Source organism: Nanorana parkeri, unplaced genomic scaffold (assembly GCF_000935625.1).
Source record: "Nanorana parkeri isolate BGI_ZX_2015 unplaced genomic scaffold, ASM93562v1 scaffold683, whole genome shotgun sequence".
Lineage (NCBI taxonomy): Eukaryota > Metazoa > Chordata > Amphibia > Anura > Dicroglossidae > Nanorana > Nanorana parkeri.
This window is the reverse complement of record NW_017306951.1, coordinates 447,946-467,450: the sequence shown is the minus strand read 5'-3', so window position 1 is coordinate 467,450 and position 19,505 is coordinate 447,946. Positions and strand designations below refer to the sequence as shown.

General features: G+C 39.2%; 1 protein-coding gene across 2 annotated transcripts in view; it reads left to right on the top strand.

Moving 5' to 3' along the window:
• The window catches only part of LOC108792794 (synaptotagmin-2-like), a 50,930-nt gene that overhangs the window by 23,179 nt on the left and 8,246 nt on the right, over positions 1–19,505 (top strand). The window contains exons 3-6 of one of the 2 annotated variants that reach the window (XM_018563651.1): positions 10,114–10,286; positions 15,440–15,562; positions 16,661–16,828; positions 17,976–18,143. In XM_018563651.1, coding sequence (XP_018419153.1) covers positions 10,114–10,286; positions 15,440–15,562; positions 16,661–16,828; positions 17,976–18,143 — 632 coding nt within the window. Of the gene's footprint in view, positions 1–10,113; positions 10,287–15,430; positions 15,563–16,660; positions 16,829–17,975; positions 18,144–19,505 lie in introns of both variants that reach the window. The other variant, XM_018563652.1, reaches the window with a different exon arrangement.

The window sequence follows — 19,505 nt, the reverse complement described above, 5'->3', positions numbered from 1 at the left end:
ACCCTCTCAGTGGATGGTGCTTTGCACTAACAGTATATCCTTAGACTTCATTTAGCCCAGAAGGCTGAGTACATCTTGTAGTGGAAAGCAATTATTGCGGGGGACAGGTGAGTATTACAGCAAGCGAGCTTCCTTTTTTTTTTTCTTTTTCTTTTTTTACACTTCCAGCTTAGCTGCAGTATTTATAGGTTAGCATTCACAGTTCATGGTGTGTGTTTACTTAATGCCTGGCTTTACTATTTTTTACTTAAAATGAGCACGTGCTGATTTTCAAACCTCTAAAAGTAAATGTCCAACCAATGAAAAAGTGTGACAACATATACTGTATCATTACCTTAATATTGAGTCAGTATGTACCTAGTAGCAATGAAAAGTTAGAGGCTTTCCTGCCTAGCAGATCTTAAGGGGTGTTCTCTTAGACAAGAATTTTGGTAATAAAATGGAGCACAGATTCATTTTAGGAGAAATATATAAGCCTTTATTTAAACTAGTTTATCAAACATATTAGCATACTAAATCTGTTTATTGCTGTTTAGGTGCCACTTTCAGTATATTATGTGTACTTTTTTGGTCAATTCTCTTTTTAGGTTGTATGTACATTATATTGTAAACAATAGAAAATAACAGGAAGAATAAAACATGTTGTTGGCAAATACATTTAAAGTAGAGCCTCCCATGTAACAAATTATGTGCTGCAGCATTTAAGTACATCACTTTTCTCTTCAAGGTCCAACAAATACCTGTTGTCTCTGCCAGTGAAGTCCACTTAATGCATCTTTCGGTGGTAAGGCAACAATGCTGCACTGCTCATGAATACAAAGCAGACTTGCGAAGTCTTATGTAAGCTGTGTTTGCTTGCACTACAGTAGTATGAAAAAATGTTGAAGTGAGCATTGCTGGCTATTAGCATTGTCAGTCCTGTTTCACAAGCCAGGCTGATTTACAAGCCTGGTCACACTTAGTCCTACCTACTGCTTCCTTGATTGACAGCACTGGTTGTCAAATCAGCTGCTGACAAGCCTGAAGAACTCTCATCACAACTAAATACAACTTTCAAGCTGCAGGACTGTAGTACACATACATGATTTCTCTCATTAAGCCCTGATAAAGGGGGGAAGTGTTTTGGGCCCCCTGAAATGCGTTGGCTGCTCTACTTGAATGTCCCCTGACCCTAATGGAATAAAGTTGTATCTAAACTATTTTAATTAGTGTGGCGTTTTAATTCTAAATCTTCTGCATTCACTGTAGAGCCAAGGATATTGTGGAGATCGTTTGGATTGCTGTATAGCTGTTAGCCAGATCACACAAATTTATATCACTTAACTACTGTTGGATGAGTAACACCAAGAGAATAACAACACAGGTCCAGTGCTTGCTTTCCACACTTCTGAAAATGTATCATTCCAGAGACTTTGAAGGGAAATTTCTAACCAATTCCAGTTCTCATTTAAACATTGTAGGTGTCTTGGTGAAGGATATACAGGTGATTAGCATGTTATAAAATAAGGATATACCCTTAGGGCATTGATTGAGATTATTTAGGAACTGGAAGATGGGGAGGTTGATGTGAAACTCTGTTCCGATAAGGTGCTTCTGAAGGAAATGATAGAGCTGCAGATATCGATAGTGTTCCGAAATGGGAAGGTTGAGTTGTATGTAAAGTGAATCAAAGGATTTAATTCTACGGTTAAAGAATTGTTGGTGGAGGTTGGTATTTCCACATCTAATAAACTTTTGGAGGTGTAGGTTTACAATAAAGTATTCTTTAGTAGCTAGAGGTGTATTAATGTTCTTAGTGGGAGATGTATGGGGTGTATGCAATTTGTATTAGAGCCAAGCTTTGAGTGTCGTTTAAATTGTAGGATAAATACTAGAAGGAGAAGGGAAATTCCAGTTTATTGATCATACATCACAGCACATGACACAGAGAGTTAAATTCTTTGACCACTGAGTTATGCATCTAACTTCAGGTGATTGGACACTGGGAAATCAACCAAAGCTGCAGGAACCGCCCTACGTAACCCCTCTCACTCTCAGTCTAACTGAACACCTTTTTTTTAATCTCTGAGAGAAGTAAACCTTTTTACACTATTTTTTTCTCTACTTCTTTTGCGCAAGATTCTTCCAGCAAGTTTCCCTAAGCTGCTTAATGCCACTGCGGTGCCTCATAGCAGCTATTTGGATTGGTTATCTCTTTGGCAGTGCCTTAGCGGACCATACCGGGACCACACCAGACAAGACGATGGGCAGTCACTGGACCATGTGTGTGGCCCCCAGATTCTCAGGCAGCCACTCAGTACTCTTAATAGGTTAAAATTTGTTGCTTTGGTACAATATTTTAAAGTTTTTTCCTATACAGTACTGTCATTTCACACTGCCTGTATTGTGCATCTGCCCGCCATTTAGTCTTTCTTGATGTGCACTCTTCTAAGCCACATGCTTCCTGCTGCAAGAGTTTTGCTCCGATATACTTTACTGCTATACTTCTGCTTACAAAAAAGCCCTGGGTTAACCCCTGCCTACAGATACTGACACTATGCACCCTCTCACCACTGCCGTGAGTATATTCTGGGGGCAATCGATAATACAAAATCACCTGCACTCTATACAGCGTACAGACCTTGGATGAGAGGTTGGTGCTTGAAGTGACAACACGGATGGCGGCGTGTCAGATACAGTCCATAATAGAAGTCACCAGCACTCGATGATATGTGCAAGAAGTAAAGCACTTTCTATTAAATCGTCACATGCGTCAAACAGCCAATGTTTCGGGGCCACGCAGGGTCCCTTCTTCTGGGCGACATAGTGACCCCAGAAAAAGTTCTGGTGACTTCTATTATGGACTATATTCTGGGGGCACACACACATACAGGGATTTTACAATGGGGTGTTCAGGGGCCACTCATTCTGACCAGGCTTCTAGCGGGAGCTCTAACACCACTAGGGACATCATTACTGCTGATCCCATATGTTGTTCCTTGTCCACTTCATTACTGCTTTGGGGGTCCTCCACACCGTCTAAGACTCCTTCCTCTGACTTTATCTAGAGAGGAAAAATGATAGACCTTAACCTGGCTATGGGCCACAGGGGCTGTAAGCATGCCCCTTCTCCCACCCAATCAGAGAATCCCTCTGATACCCCCCGTTCCTTAATATCCAGATCAGCAAATGGAGAATTCTTCCTCTGCCCCAGAGGAAGAAGCCAGAAAACTCCTGCAGCCAAAGCTTCCACTTTTTCCATTAAAGAAAACTCCTTTCATCCTTCCAAGGCCTTAGGATCCAAGCACAAGCAAGGCTTTCAGATTCCAGTCCAGGAACAAGCCTGCTTCATAATGAAGAGGCACCCCCAATTTCTCAAGTGGGGAAACATCGGTCAGCCTTCTCAGTTCGTTATGCCTGGGTTGAAAGCATTGGGCCAGGGGATACAAAAAGCAGCTTTGAGCTCTTCCTCTCCCTCATTTCCTGTTTTCATCTCTGCCCAAGTTTCCCCAGAGATGGGTGGATTGCTTCGCTGCATTGGATCAGCTCCTCTCTCATAATACCCATACCGGAGTTTGAAAAGTTCCTGCTATACAAAAATATTCTGGATGGAATCCTCCCACATTGTCACCATCTCCTGGGCTCAGATAGGAGTCAGCACACGCTCTATCATACAGCATTCAGAGGACTATCCAAACCCTTCAGGACTGTGGTTGGATCTTTCCTATGGGTTTCCAACCTGGCATTGGAATCAGGAATGCCCTTCCTACCTATATCTTCGAAGGTACTGTTGATGGATAACAGCCTTTCAGTCTGGGGCAAAGTTCTGGGGAGCCTCTCAGTTCAAAGAGCCAGGTCGTTGTTGGAGTCTTGGCTCTTGATCAACATTCTGGAGCTCAGGGCGATTTGGCTGTCCCTTCAACAATGGACCCCACAGATGCAGGGTCATCCGACCAGGATCCAGTCTAATAACACCAGAGCTGTGATTAAACAATCATGGAAGCACCAGAAGCCATGCTTCTCAACACAAAGCAGATTTAATTAGGTTCCAGCCCTGTCTGCTGTGTATATTCCAGGCATGAAAAATTGGCAGGTGGACTACCGAAGCCATTAAAGTCTGTGTCCCGAAGAATGGTCCCTCCAGGTGGAGGTGTTTTAGGCCTTTTGTGACTGGTATGGGATGCCAGGCATGGACCCCCTGGCATCCAATTTTAACAACAAACTGGACAGATTTGTAGCCATTCAAAATATGCTTCCTGGCGCCGAGTGTCTGCTTGAGGTGGGATGGGATTGGGCTATGGTCGCAAGGGAGCTCCATCCGCACCTTTCATTGCTTACAGCTCCCTCACGTGTCCTATAGAGGTGCCTGGACCGGATTGACATCCCAGTCTGGCTCCCGACACCTCTACAGGGCACGCAAGGGAGCTGTTCAAGCAATGCAAATATGGATGGAGCTCCATCACAGCACAACAGTCCACTATGAACCCCAGGCTGAGGATACACTCCAGTCCTTGTAAAGTAGGGAGACTAGATGGACCCTAAAAAAACAACATAATTAAACATTTTTTTAGTATGTATGTGTGTGTGTGAGATTGTGTCTATGGTTGTGTATGTATGTCAGTGTTTTTGAGTTCACACTAGTACAGTGCGTTAATCATATAGCACCGTGCAGTTAACTCACTGTACCACACTAAACATCCAAAGGAGATTTCCCTTCACTGCTTTGACGTGGTTAGGTTTGTGAGAGTTTACCTCTCTGCCACCGCTTCTGTCTGTAAATTTGATGATCTTTTTGTCATCCCTGAGGGTCCTCAGGGAGGACTTCAATCCTCCATTGCCAGGTGGATTCATAGGGCTATTACTCAGGCAAGCTCAAAGGGAAAACCCTCCTTTTCTAATTAAGGCACATTCCACCAGGTGCACAACCACCTCATGGGCATTTCAGCCTTAGGCTTCAGTTTTCCAAATCAGTAAGGCCATCAACTAGCCTTCTGTTAGTTTCTACAATGTGGATTTTCAGGACTCTGTAGATGCCAGTTTCAGTTGTAAGTTTCTACAGGTGGCCCTATAGTATGAGCTTACTTTTTGTTGTGGTTCCCCATTTGGATCTTTATTGTTCTTGGGCCTGTTGGTTTGCTGTGTTGAACGCCCTTCTGTTTGAATGTCTGTGGATGTTCCACTGGTTTAGGAGTTTAGCTCCCTGTGTCCTGTGTTGTATCATCAAGAAAAGATGATTTTTGTCTTACCTGTAAAATCCATTTCATGGGGTACATCACAGGACACAGGATCCTCCCCTTGGTATTATGTTCCTCTCTGTAATGCGTGAAGCAGACTGATAGTGAAAGGGTTTATGGGGGCTGTTCCTACAGCAATAATTGATTTCCTAGTGTCCGGTCACCTGAAGGTAGCTGCATAATCCAGTTGTCTAAGAATTTACCTCACTGTGTCCTGTGATGTACTCTAAGAAAGGAATTTTAAAGCGGATCCTGTTTTCACCACCAGTAATAGCATTTTAGTAGTAAGTAATAACCTGCATTCCTTTATTGATCAAATTTTGTTTGGGGGAAGGGCTCCACCATTATTGGACATCTAGGTTTCTTGTGACCCCATATAAACTGATTAATTGTAAATTGTAGAGTTAGATTAAGTATGATGATGGCAGGGGGTATCTATTTTAAGGAATAATATTGTGGTTAAGGCAAGGAAACCATTTTAAATTATGCAAATGTGTCCCATTGTGAAGAGTTCCTGGGCGGCTAGATGTTTAAGATCTTGGGGTAGGGATATGAGGAAAAGGTTTGTAGTTTAGTTTATGGAGTTGTCAAGTGTTAACAGAAATTTGAATCCCTTGGAATTTTACAGAGATTGGGGCCCAAGTGTATGGAAAGTTCTGCTGAATTTGTAAATGCAGAGGTGGAGGATTTAAGATGTATGCTCGTTAAGCTTGTAGTAAGAGACTTTGCTAAATTGCACCAAGACTCAGAAAAGGCTGATTTTGTATGTTGACCATGTCGGACTTAACTTTTAACCTTCAGGTTGGCTCTACTATGTTCCCCCAGTGGTTCCATGACCATAGCAAAAATAGGGAAAAGGAGGCACTCCTTGCCTATACCATTAGTAAGTAATAAGAAATTCTGATAAAAGCATGCCAGCATTGAAAGCCTTGGCAGAAGGGTTTGCATATGATGAAATGATAGCAGATGTATCAATCGTGTAAAAACAGATTTAGAGAGAAGCGCTTTTATGAATCTTCAGTCTAATCGGTCAAATGCTTTCTTGGCATCTAATGACAGAAACAGAAAAGGGTTGTCTGGGGGTTGGTGTATTTAATAAGATTAACAAGACTTCTAGTGCTGTCTGGCGCGTTTTTGCTTTTTATGGATACAACCCGATCTGGTGCCATTAGATCAGGACGTATGTGCAAGAGGTGTTGGGCAAGGCCTTAGAAATAATCCTTACCGCTGAATTGAGTAGTGAGGTAGGTCAGTAGTTTTGAGGGTAAGAGGGATCTTTGTCTGGCTTCGGAATGGCTACAACCACGGTTTTTAACATTTCTTTTAGACAGGAGCCAGAGGACACTTCCATGTTGTAAATATATCAGGTAGGGAGTAAGAGTGAGTTGTTTGTATTATAATTTAATTATACCCTATAATGTCATGGATTTTGCTAGGTAAGTTAGGAATAGAAATATAAATTCAAGGGGATAGGAATTGAATCTGCTATATTAAAGGGTTGAGAGATTGATTTTATGAAGGAAATCAGCTATGATGGCATGGGTAGGCTAGTTGGTTTGAGAATATTGTTTAAGATCATAGAATTATTCAGCCCGTTGGCATTTTTCCTATTTTGTTGCATTACCACCTGGAATCAAAAGGGATTTTTATTTGGATTACATGTAATGGACATACACAAAATAGTCCAAATGGTGAAGTGAAATCAAGAAAACAACTTGTTTTAAAAAATTAAAAAATTAAAAATAAAAAGGAAAAGTGGTGTGTGCAATCTAAGTGTCACATGATACACCTGTTCTGAAAGGCCCAGAGTCTGCAACACCACTGAGCAAGTTGCACCACCAAGCAAGTGACCCCTTAGGACCAAGGAGCTCTTCAAACAGGTCAGGGACAAAGTTGTGGAGATGTACAGATCAGGGTTGGGTTATAAAAAAATATCCTAAACTTTGAACATCCCACGGAGCAGCGTTAAATCCATTATTAAAAAAATGGAAAGAATATGGCACCACAACAAACCTTCAAGGAGAGGGCCGCCCACCAAAACTCAGAAAAAATAGATGTGTTTAGGAATTGATTTGAACTTCTAAATGCACCAAAACACATGTAAACTCAAGACGTGTTTATTTGCAGAAATCTCATTGGCTACTCTAATGGACTGTTTCAATGGACAAAGGACAGATGCATCTAAACATACACTGAGTGGCCAGATTATTATGACCACCTGACGTTTGTAGGCAAATTAGCTATGATTAGCTATAATTTTGCGCTGAAGTTGCTAGAGGGCCAGACCATTATAAATAGGGAAGCAGGTTGTTTACCACGACAGTAGAAGTGATTTTTTTCTGAAGATATGGGTAAACAATGCGATTTAACAGCCTTTGAACGTGGGATGATTGTTGGCGCTCAAGTAATGGAGCGAGTATCAGCAAAACAGAAGAATTCCTTAAATATTCAAGAGCAGCTGTTGTCAAAGTGTTTAAAGACTGGACTGTCAGCCGAAAATCTGGGTCTGAACGTGCGAATTGTGGCTGTCAGTGACTAGTCAATGTTAGGGCAGAACGGAGAGTGGCAACACTGGTACAAGACAACAGAAGGGCAACAGTGCAGTGTCAGATTCCTTGCATCACCTTTCAACATCTCGTGGAGTCACGAGGCGGCCCAACGAAGTAATCTCATGGAGTCATCCCGTGGCCCAACGAAGTACTGATGGGGTGGTCATAATAATCTGGCCACTCAGTGTATATGCCAGTAAACGCATGTCATTTTAAACATCTAGAAGCATAAGTAAAGAATCTAGCCTGACAGATTTTGCAGACAGATCTCTCTTTTGCAAGTGGCAAGTGTGAATGAAGCCTAAATCAGTGTTATTTAATTCCCATACTAATATAAGATACTCTATCTGCAGTGGATGTGGGTTATGGAATTAACAAATTGTAGGCGACAGAGATAGCCTAGAATAAACCCTAAGGTTATGGGCAGCTTGCTTTGTAGGGTTTAATAAAGTTAAGTAGTGTTTAGAGACACAGCTTACACAGTTTGAGCACTGGTTAATGATCTGCTAAAAAAAATATTTTAGTAGAGCTTCAATGTGTTATATACCATATAAGTAGTGTTTTGGTCCACTACTACAGTTTTCGAGGTTGGCTTCTTTCACTGGGTAGGAACATCCTCAAGGATTATGTCCCATTGTTAAATAGTTTGAGATCTGCATCTAGCAATGAAACAGGGATGGTCTTGTCCTGGTTTCTTATGAGGTGTTTGGTTGCATATCCACATTTATATATTATTTTTTACAAGGCATATACTAAAGAGAACAGGGCGCATGGATCTAAGTGTAGTAAAAAACAGTATATTATTGAATAAAAGAGTAAAATACATTTACAGAGGAAAAGATGTACACCAGCCTGTTATTAAATCTGGAGAGGACTTGCTGCAAACAGCTCTTATGTAACCAGCAGTAGGGCTGTATGGAAGAGGAGACGGGGCATGATGTGTTTTAGTGCTCAGCAAGGTGGAATAGGTAGCTGTCTGGAACCACCAGTGAACAGCGCAGAGATCAATGCCATGTGGCATCCTAGCTTCTCTGCAAGAAAGGCCCTTCCAGGTTATGAGGCGCCAGCTTGATGCTAGGCAACATGTTTCGGGGGTCTAAAAATGCAGATTCCTCTACTCTTTATTTGTTATAAATATAATTTTGCCTGCTTTCTAAACCCAAACTAAACATTGCAAGGCCTGTGTGGGATGTAGCTAATATCAGATGGGGGTGAATATACAGACCACCGCAGAGACATCTCTTCATGTGACTCTTTAACCTGGCTCTGATACGAGGTCTAAAAATGCAGATTCCTCTGATCTTTATTTGTTATAAATATAATTTTGCCTGCTTTCTAAACCCAAACTAAACATTGCAAGGCCTGTGTGGGATGTCAACACTGAGCTTAGGGTCACAGGTTATATGCACTATCCCTATAGTTTACTATACTTTTCACTCAGATTTATGAACTACTGTTCATAACAGACTAGAAACATAGCGTGACAGCAGAACAAGACCGAGTAAACAATTTAATCTGCCCTTTTTTTGATATTTTCTTTTTTTAACCTTTTTGTCTAATTATAGATCTATGTTTGTCCCAAAGCATGTTTAAATTCACTCACTTTTGACTGACTCCCTACCTGTGCTGGAAGTCTGTTCCAAGCACCAAATATTTTTTTGTGAAATAATTAGGTTAGTTTTGAACTTTCTTCCGGCTGGTTTGAGGTAATGTCCCTGTGTTCTTGATCTTAGCTTCATATTCAAAATACTGCCCCTTGAACCTTATTCACACCATTGGTGTATTTAAAATGTTTCAATCATGTCCCCCTTTCCCTTCTTTCATCAAGTTTGTATATATTAAGTTCCTTCAGTCTCTCCTGATCCGTTTAACCCCTCAGACCTTTTATAATTTTTGTTGCACATTTCTGGATTTGTTCTATCTTTTCAATACCTTTATGTAAGTGACGTCTCCAGAAATGGAAACAGTATTCGAAATGAGATATAACTAAAGATCTATATAGAGAAATCAGGACCTCCTTCATGATGCTGTTGCTGATTCCTCAAGTGCCGCACATCAGAATTCTATTCACTTTCCCCACCGCCTGGCCATACAGTTTTCTAATTTTTAAGTCATCTGAATAAGCACCCCCAAATCTTTTTCCTCTGTAGTTCTGGCCAACACTGTACCCTCTACATTGTCCTCTATCAGAGGATTCTTTTTCCCTAAATGCATTATTTTGCATTTGGAAACATGAACTGCAGATTAAATAGGTAAAATTTTCGAGAAAAAGTTAGAAGATGGCAGGTGACCATAGAATGTATGATAATATTTTATTTTCATATACTTTCTTTATCACTTCTTACTTGTAGTACCTCCTTGGGCCATCATAGCCATAGCAGTGGTAGCAGGCTTGCTGATCATCACGTGCTGCTTCTGTATTTGTAAGAAATGTTGCTGCAAAAAGAAGAAAGGAAAGAAAGAGAAAGGAAAGGGAATGAAAAATGCTCTCAACATGAAGGACATGAAAGGATCTGGAGGGCAGGTAAAAACACAATATACAAATGGGATAGCAATGCAGAATATCAAGCACTCTCCTAACCATACATTTTGCACAAAGAGGCTTGGATCAAAGTTCTCTTCTCAATATACTCTGCTTTTTTAAAACCACAGTAAGCAATAGGTAATAATCAGATAATTTTTTTTGTAAAAGGGTGGGCTAACCTTCTCTGTTCTCTTCATGTGAATTGGTGGAAGAGCTTTGAAATGGGTAGGAAGCACTGTGTGTCCTGCAAACGATTGGCTGTTATCCGCTTAAACAGTTTATAAATTACATTGCCTTTCTCAATCTTGTGCAACTCTGACAATTCAAATAGCAAACTTAACATATCCCTTAATATATGGCTATAACTTCTACAGAATCATAACAGACTTAAAGAACGCTAATTGCACCTCCTTTTCCTCTCTTTTTCTTGCTTCCCTGTCTTTTTCTACTATCCACAACTGATGTCTATATGTTCTTCTTGCTGAATAACTGTCTGTGTTGGTAAGTGCATATGCATGACTGGACTGTCAAAGGAAATAATTTAATTTAATTTTTGATAACTGAAAACAGTGAAAGCAATAATAAGGGTGTATAAGGCATGACAAAAGTCAGTACTTTTCTGTGCTTTAATCATCAACAGCATCCTGCTGGCAGATGTGATATTGTAAGGCATGGCAATGGGATTCTCACATTTTGCAAATAGCCTTTATTACCCACCTTGTTTCCTTATGCTGGTGCGAGCTTTTAAAAGGACCTCTGCTTGTTATACAGTTTTCAACTGTAAATAAATGTAAATTTTTATCTGTGGGACACTTGTTGAGTCTGTAGATAACTGTAAGAAACTGTAACTACAGGACACTCATGGTACCAAGAACACATCCCACTGAACACAGCGGATATGTTAAAAGCGTGTACAAGCAAAGGTGATAGACCTCAGAATCTACAAGGGTTATTATCTCATTGCCCTACCTTGCATATGACATTTTAACATTTGTGGGGGGGTTACACTTTTATAGCATGCTATTTTAAAATTTTCTTCATAGCATTTGTTCATACCTTTCCTAGCTTAATTTGTATAATCCAGCAGTGCATTAGTACATTTTGCTCAACTCAACAACCATGTATGGTTAAAGTGTGATTAGAAATATAGATTTTAGCTTTTTCTGGCAATCTTTGACTGCATGTGCATGTAACTGTTTAAGGATGAGCGGTCACATGTGCATGTTACTGTTTAAGGATGAGCAAACTGGTTTGAAGACAACCTGAACTGACAAATGAGTGAACAGCAAATGTTTTGTTTCTCCATTATATATGCATGCAGACCTCTGCAATTTGCATAGCATTTTACTGCCTATTAATTACAATCTCCTGGATTCCGAAATTGCAAGATTTTCTACAAATAGGATTAATCTACATGCTGTTGGTCAGGGGGATTAAAAACTAATGAATCACTGATTTGTTTGCTGTGATTATCCATATTTACTTTCCAGGTGGCCTGTAGAGGTTTGCAGTGCTCTTGGGAATTTGGATAACAAGAGGGACACTTAAATATACTATACGAATATATATTACTTGCAGTGAATAAAGGTGACGTTTTGTAAAAAAAAAAAAACTAAATAGATTTTCAGTTATACAGCAGCAGGGCTATAACTTACCTCTAATGAAATAAGTCCTATGTCCTGCTGGATGATGGTTACTGTAGAAATCCTCACTCCATTGATGCTGGATCCTTTTTACAGTGGTGAATTTTGGCACTGTATGAGTTAACTAATTTAGCTGTAACAGTGAAGGAATAGGCATCTCTCACCTTCCCCTTCTACTCACTTGCCCATTCACAGAATTCCTTACTTTTCACAAAATGCAAGGCATTCTGTGAGTGGAAGAGTGGCATATGAATGATAGGATCTGCCTCCTTCACTTACAGAAAAGCTTTGCATTCTTTGAAAATAATTCTGTAATGGGAAAGGGTGGAAGAAGAGAGTGAGCTGCCCAGATTCCTTCACTATTACAGCGGAAGCAGTAGACTCATACAGAGCCGAAAATGTAAAAAAGTGTCAGGCTGAAACTGAAAATTATTTTTTTCTAACCTTTTTAATTAGTTTTTTTATATTTCATTTTTATTTATTTTTTTCTAAACTTTATATATATATATATTTTGTTTTCTTTTTAAATAAACAACATGATATTGTTTGCCATATTTATGACTAGCAATCCAGAGGTAATTTATATACACAGATGAGTGTTTTGTGTAGGGCATGGCTTGTTTTCATTTAATCATAAGCAAAAGCATGTATTAATAAGGTAAAGTTCATGTCTCCAATGTTTATTTTTCTGATAATTGTTACTGTAATGAGACTATCCCTGGCACACATAAACCATGTCAATAAACTTGCTGTCAACAGTACATATTACACTTCCTAAAATAAAGGGATTATCAACATTAACTGAAAAGAAGGTGTATATTTTGACAATCCTGGAGTCAAGTCCCCTCACTGCAGACTATTATTATATTGTTCAAGCAGAGCAAGTCATGAAGCCTAATACCTGTCTGAAGGGTATGTAAAAGCACTTGATTTATCATTTAGTTAGGGACGGCCTGGTGTTTTATCTGCAGGATCTGCAAATTGAGTTCTTTGGACCCATTTTTCTTGAATCCACAGTATAATTTCAGACCAGTTTAGAAAACATTTTATGACATTGCTAAAGGTGCCCACACACCTTGCGATAATCGTACGATAATCCCGCGATCATACGATTATCGTAAGGTGTGTGGAAGCCGTGCGACCTCTACTACTGTAAGGTCGCACGACTTTTATCTTACAAACATGTTCGAAAACCCACCGAGAATCGTACGATGTTCGGCGGGTGTGTAGCATGTTTGTAAGATAAAAGCCGGACGGGCCGGTGTGCGCAAGCACACACTGCCCGTTCGGCATTGCGGTCATCGCAAGTACGATCTGCCTGTCCAAGATAGGCAGATCTTATGTTTTTTAAATTACCTTACAACCATCGCAAGACAACAGTCTTGCGATGGTTGTAAGGTGTGTGCCCAGCCTAAGACAGCCTCTTTCCTATGAAAGTCGGCACTTCTGCAGGTGCCTTACTGTGAGTATCCACAAGATGGTGTCCTAACATAGGAAATAAATAAAGCCTTGAATACCAACAGACAATGTAGATTGGTACTTATCAATTAACAGAATAATTAACAGACAATGGAAATTTCATCACTGGAAGCAGCCAGCACTGATAGCATAACATTTGAGAATAGAAAATATAGAATCATTCATGTAAACTAAGAGGAAGTTGCTTTTTTACCTTTTGGCTAACTCTGTGCAAACATTATTGAGCTATAATCTTGCTATATCATTTTGGCAGATCTTCAGGCATAAATGTAACTGTTTTATGATCTGACCAAGGCTGCTGTATCTATCTGTAGTTTGTCTCCTGTTCTGATATTTATATCTTGCATGAAATAAATGCACTCTGCAACTTTGGCTCCTCTGCTGGTCATCTGTGTACACCTCATTTGCTGATATAAAGTATACATTTTATGCAGGTATATTATATGGCCTTCTTTGCTGATAGTGAGGGCATCTGCACCACTAGATTACCTCCAGTGTATCCGAGGTATTCCTAATGGGTATCTTTAAATCTAGACTCCTATCCTGATATAGTGTAAATGATGTGTTTTGGTGGTCAGCACTTTGCAGTTGCTATAAAAAATGTATTGGTACCTTGAATCAAATATAATATGGTTTACTAAAATATATTGTAAAGGCACATTTAACGGTAAATAATCTGGGCGGTCTTTTTGGTTTGTTACACTGGACATCTTTTCAATGATAACCTGAGAAGCTTAATGAAATATAACATAACTTGTATGAACTTTTCTAGATGGCTGTATGGTGTGTATATATAGTGTATAATTCCCAAGATCCACAGGTATAACTGCACCCAGAACTAGGAGAGTAAATGAGTTCTGGAATATCACCTGCCCTTCACCGTTTAGTGGATCAGGACATCTGTGATAGTGGAAGCTCAAAAACGGCACAATACTAATGCTGAAATTAACAAAACATCTTTTAGAGGTGACATTTTATGATCCTGGGCTACAAAACCCAAATATACCTACAAATATACTTAAATTTAAATACATCGGCTGGAATTTAGTCAGCCTTACTACTCTTTATGAGCAGAGGCCATTGGAAAACCCAACATACAGAAATGTATCTCCTGCTGCACATTCATTAGTGTTGATTAACCGTCTTGCAGTGCTTCTGTCTTCTGAGCAGTTATAGGGCTAGCTGTTCTGAATGATGTATACGGTACATTGCAGCTTTACTGTGAGCGACTTAGGTGCCTTCAAACAGGTGTGCAGCCCATAAGACAGATAATAGCAAAACTTCACCAGCAGATTTGCTGTCATTTTGCTTTGTGACAGATTCTAATTAAACATGCATGTTCAAAGAAAGCACGGTGGCTTGAAAGGGTTAACAGTTCACTTCAACAAAGAATATTGCAATAGCACATTTCACTTTCAGAATCTTTATCTTTTCTGTCTCCATTTGAAAAGTCTGAAAGTTGATGATTAAAGATACCATAGGCATTAGATGGTGGTCGGAGTTCTAAAAGCAAATGGTTAATTCTGAAGAATGATCACTTCATAAATATGCATGCTTCTACTGAATGTGCTGAATGTGCTTGTTTATAAATCATTTTAAGTGAACAATAGCAAACGCATGGAAAAATTGTGACCAATGCATTGTTATAGTCGTTAATCTGGGGTGTCTTGACATGATGAGAGGTGTCCACACAATGGATGATTGTTTCTGATTCATCCATTGCCTAGAAGTTTGGGTGACAATCATCTCCTGCATATGGGTGTCTTGACAGCTGTACTTTAACCACTGATTGCAAGAAAGTTCAGCAATTAAAGAAATTGGTAATGTTTTCTATAAGTAATATGTAGACATTTTGAGGTGAGATGTTGTTTTGCATATTAATTTTAGTTGTTTGAAATTTAGACCTATGATAATATAATTGCTTTTTGACTGTGTAGAAATTTAAATACAGTTTAAAAAGCTATTTTTTAATATGGTCCACAATCTCTAAGGCAGGCACGTGATATCTGTTTCTCTTGGCAGATTCTGCAGGATGACGATGATGATGCAGAAACTGGCCTAACAGAAGGAGAAGACAAAGAGGAGGAAGAAAAGGAAGAAGAGAAGCTTGGAAAGCTTCAATTTTCCTTGGATTATGACTTTCAGAATAATCAGGTACCAAGGCATCTTCTATCATCTACAACAATCCTGTCCAGCTGGCCGCCTGAATGCAAGTCCTCAGGGTGGCCACTAGTCGCTTATGTTTCTAATTGAGCAATTGTAAAGATCCTTGCTAAAGACGTTTAACAATTCAACCTTCTGACACTTTAATAACAAGCCTATTGCAAAGCAGATTTGAATACTTATACTAGTTTTATGTAAAAGTACATTTAAAGATTATATAAGTAATACATAATAGCTTTATATACAAGGTTCCCTTTTTTGCATCAGGCAGTACTGCAAATTATTATTTTTACTACATTGTTTAAAGTGCCACCACTGTTCAGTTACCTGTGTCGTTTGCAAGATCCACACTTTTTGATGCAACTTACATGCTAGTGTGCAGCCTGTAATATTTATGGTCATATCCCCAAAGTAAAATCCCATAATCTTACCTGGAAACTTGTAAATCAAAGCGTGCACATATATAATATAGTCAAACCAAATGGTGAAAGAGTCCTATAAAACAGCCAGTTTCTAGGCCTAAACATACTCCCCTTCAGCAGGGCTCAGTATCTTTGAAACTTCTCAATAAATTCAGTAAAAGAGTCAAATAAATCTGTAGCTTGCTGCTTAATAAGGTCACGTTCTCGGCACCCACCACAGGGGAACCTTGTTCCATGTGAGCAGCCATATTAGCACAGCCCACCTGATATTTTTGTTTTTTTTGGTGTTTTGAATGAATAATTGTTGAAGTCCCAGCACCTAATTGATTCATCATCTTGAAAACTTGTGAATGTCTTCCTCAGTCATTGTTATACATGCCCTGGAATTGGTAATCCTTTTTCTAATGTTGAATTTTATCCAGCATTTCCTGATTGGTTAAGGGATGTCCATGATTTTCCTACTTCTTTACCCCCAGTTACCTAAACTTGTATTTTCTGCACATAGATCTTGATATAAAACAGGATTAGCAGTTCTAAAGGTGACATAATTATTATGGCACTCTTGTTTATAATGCAATAACCTGTTTTATCTTACATTTTATTCAGTTGTATCACTTGGCATGCAAATTAAAAATGCTTATAATTTCTAGTTTTGTTTTATTTGTAGATGCAAGTTGGTGTCATACAAGCTACAGAATTACCGGCGCTGGACATGGGAGGAACATCAGATCCCTATGTGAAGATTTTCTTTTTACCAGATAAGAAGAAGAAGCATGAGACTAAAGTTCATCGGAAGACCCTGAATCCCATCTTCAATGAGACATTTACTTTTAAGGTTTAGTAAACTTTTAGCCACTCTCAGGGCTTGTTCACACCATTTCCAGACCTGATCCAAAACGTTTTTTTTCTAAACCAAAGACGCATACACAATAATTCCAATGGTAGAAATTAGGGTAGATCACACCATTGCATTCAGTTCCGGAGCTTTTAAAAAAAGTACACCATGCTGCAATTTTGGTCTTGAACGCATAAAAACGCAATTGAATGCACCTAAAACACAAGCATAACCAATTGAGATGAGAAAAACTGCACTGGAACCGATTAAAATGTGTCAAAAATGTGCATGACCACATTTGCAGAAACACATCAAGGCCTGGTCTGTAGATGGTGTGATCAAGCTCTCAAGAAACATAGGGCCGGATTTGCTCTTAAGCCACATGGGTCATGGCCTAGGGCACAGTGCCACTGAGGGGGTAGCATAAAGCATAACATTTCAAGTGTCCTGATTCTACAGGGCTGACTCTTAGGATTCCCGGGTGCCATATGCTGGAACGGCTTTGCTGGAATGCATATGCTTGGGGAGGCATTGAATTGGAAATATGTGCCTCTCCTGAGGCACAAAAAACAGCCACATACCTTCTGGGGAGTGAATTCTCATTCTTCTTCCTGTTATGTAAACTGTATCCATGAATTTTCCTTTTTTGCTCCTTTTTAGTCTGTTACATATACAGTTTAAAGCATTTTGTTATGTCTTTTCAATAATAACTGATGATCCTGCCAGAAATCCAGTGCTGTCCTGCACTCTCTGCAGTCTTATCTCAAACAATGTTATCAGGTAGTGTATTAGTACTACGTAACACCTTCCCCTATGTTATAGGGAAGGGAAGGTATTCTGTAGTTCTAATATATTTCCTGTTCTAGGGTGACAACACTGGCCCTCATGGATACAGTACCGAGAGTCAGCATTCTTACCCTAGGACAGGACAGGATTACCAGATAATAGTAAAAGGAAAAAAAAGGCTGAAAAAATAAATCTAATACAGCCACCACATCTAAGGACTGGTAAGCAGCAACATATAACATTTTCCTTTTGGATTTAGATACACAATGAAATCATGTACTGTGGACTGAGAAGTATCAGCAGTAGAAATATTATATGCCGATAGAAAAATGTTTCAGTAACATTTTCTATATTGTTATAGATTCCATATCAAGAGCTTGGTGGAAAAACCTTGGTTATGGCCATATATGACTTTGACCGCTTTTCCAAACATGACATAATTGGAGAGATAAAAGTCCCCATGAATACAGTAGACCTTGGTCAACCAATTGAAGAATGGAGAGATTTACAGAGTGCAGAAAAGGAGGAGGTGAGTTAAAGAAATTATACCACTTTTTATGAGCCAGATGTAAATGTGTCTCTCTTCAACTTTATTAACTTTGCAAATAGGTCAACATAGCTTTCTATAATGTAGTTATTTGTATTATATTGTATTACCAGATTCAGGTGTAGCTTAAGAAAAAGTTTTTTTAAAGAGTTATTAGTACTGTATCTCTAAGCAATCATTCCTGATAAACCACAGGCAGTGACAGATTATCAAGAAAAGTTGTTTAGTATATTGTATCCATTATAAATTAAATAAAAGGATGCTACAAAGGCAGGAAGATTTTTTTTGTTTCATATCTTACAAAAAAAAAAAAAAAATAACTGTTGTTTTTAAAGCTATTGTGCCCTCAGCAAAACAGCCAAGTGAAGTCAGTGTAAGCAATCAAATGTGATTGAAAACATAACTGTAAGGTCAATGCTGCTATATACATCTTAGACTTGATGGCCAGATTCCAGATTCACATTATAGTGCATTGTGGTGCACTGCATTGATACAAATTGTGCATCCTGTCCTAATCCAACACATGCACTGCACATATGTAAATTGACACTCAAGGACATGGTAGGAAGGTCAAAGTCATGCAGATACTTGTGCAGGTGTTTTTACAATTGGTATTTATCGTGATGTGGCCCAGGGGAAGAGTAAGGGAGGAATCATCCTTTCGTCTAATAACCTTAAAATGTTGGAGTGAGCCACTGATCTGTTGACCTTCAAACAGTGATTTCCTCTCAAATTGATTTAGCAGTTGAAGATCTTTTTTATAATTAAGACAGGACTAATAAAAGTGCCTTTGACTGCAGGTGAATGATTAGGCTCTTCTTGAAGAGGATTACTTTAGGCAGAAGGGGTTTAGGCCTTTTGCTGCCAGGCCCTTGTGATCAGGTCTCTTTGTTTACTGTGCCACAAACAAGAGTTTCACAGACACATAATTTTTCTCTGCACACAGATTATAGACAGAGAGCAAACACTTTGTCAGAGCCTACCTTAAAGAAGAACCTTGTTAAAATGTGTGGGACTATTAAGGAACCAGCAACTGTTGACACAATGAACAATTGGGCCAGGTTTATAATTACCATTGGGATATATAGTGCAGGCCAGGTATCAACGTATTTAATGTATAAAGTGCAGTATGTAATGTACAGTCCAGTGTACAGAGTGCAGCAGCACAAGTATGTATACAACAGAGTATACATACTATACAGAGTATAGAGTGTATAGAGTATGACAGTGGGGAGAAGAATGTAATGTACATTCACTCAGCACAAAGTAATGGCATTCTGAAAAATATGCCTAGTAAAGCTGCCACCCCCCCCCCCCCCAAAAAAAAAAAAAAAAAAAGAAAAA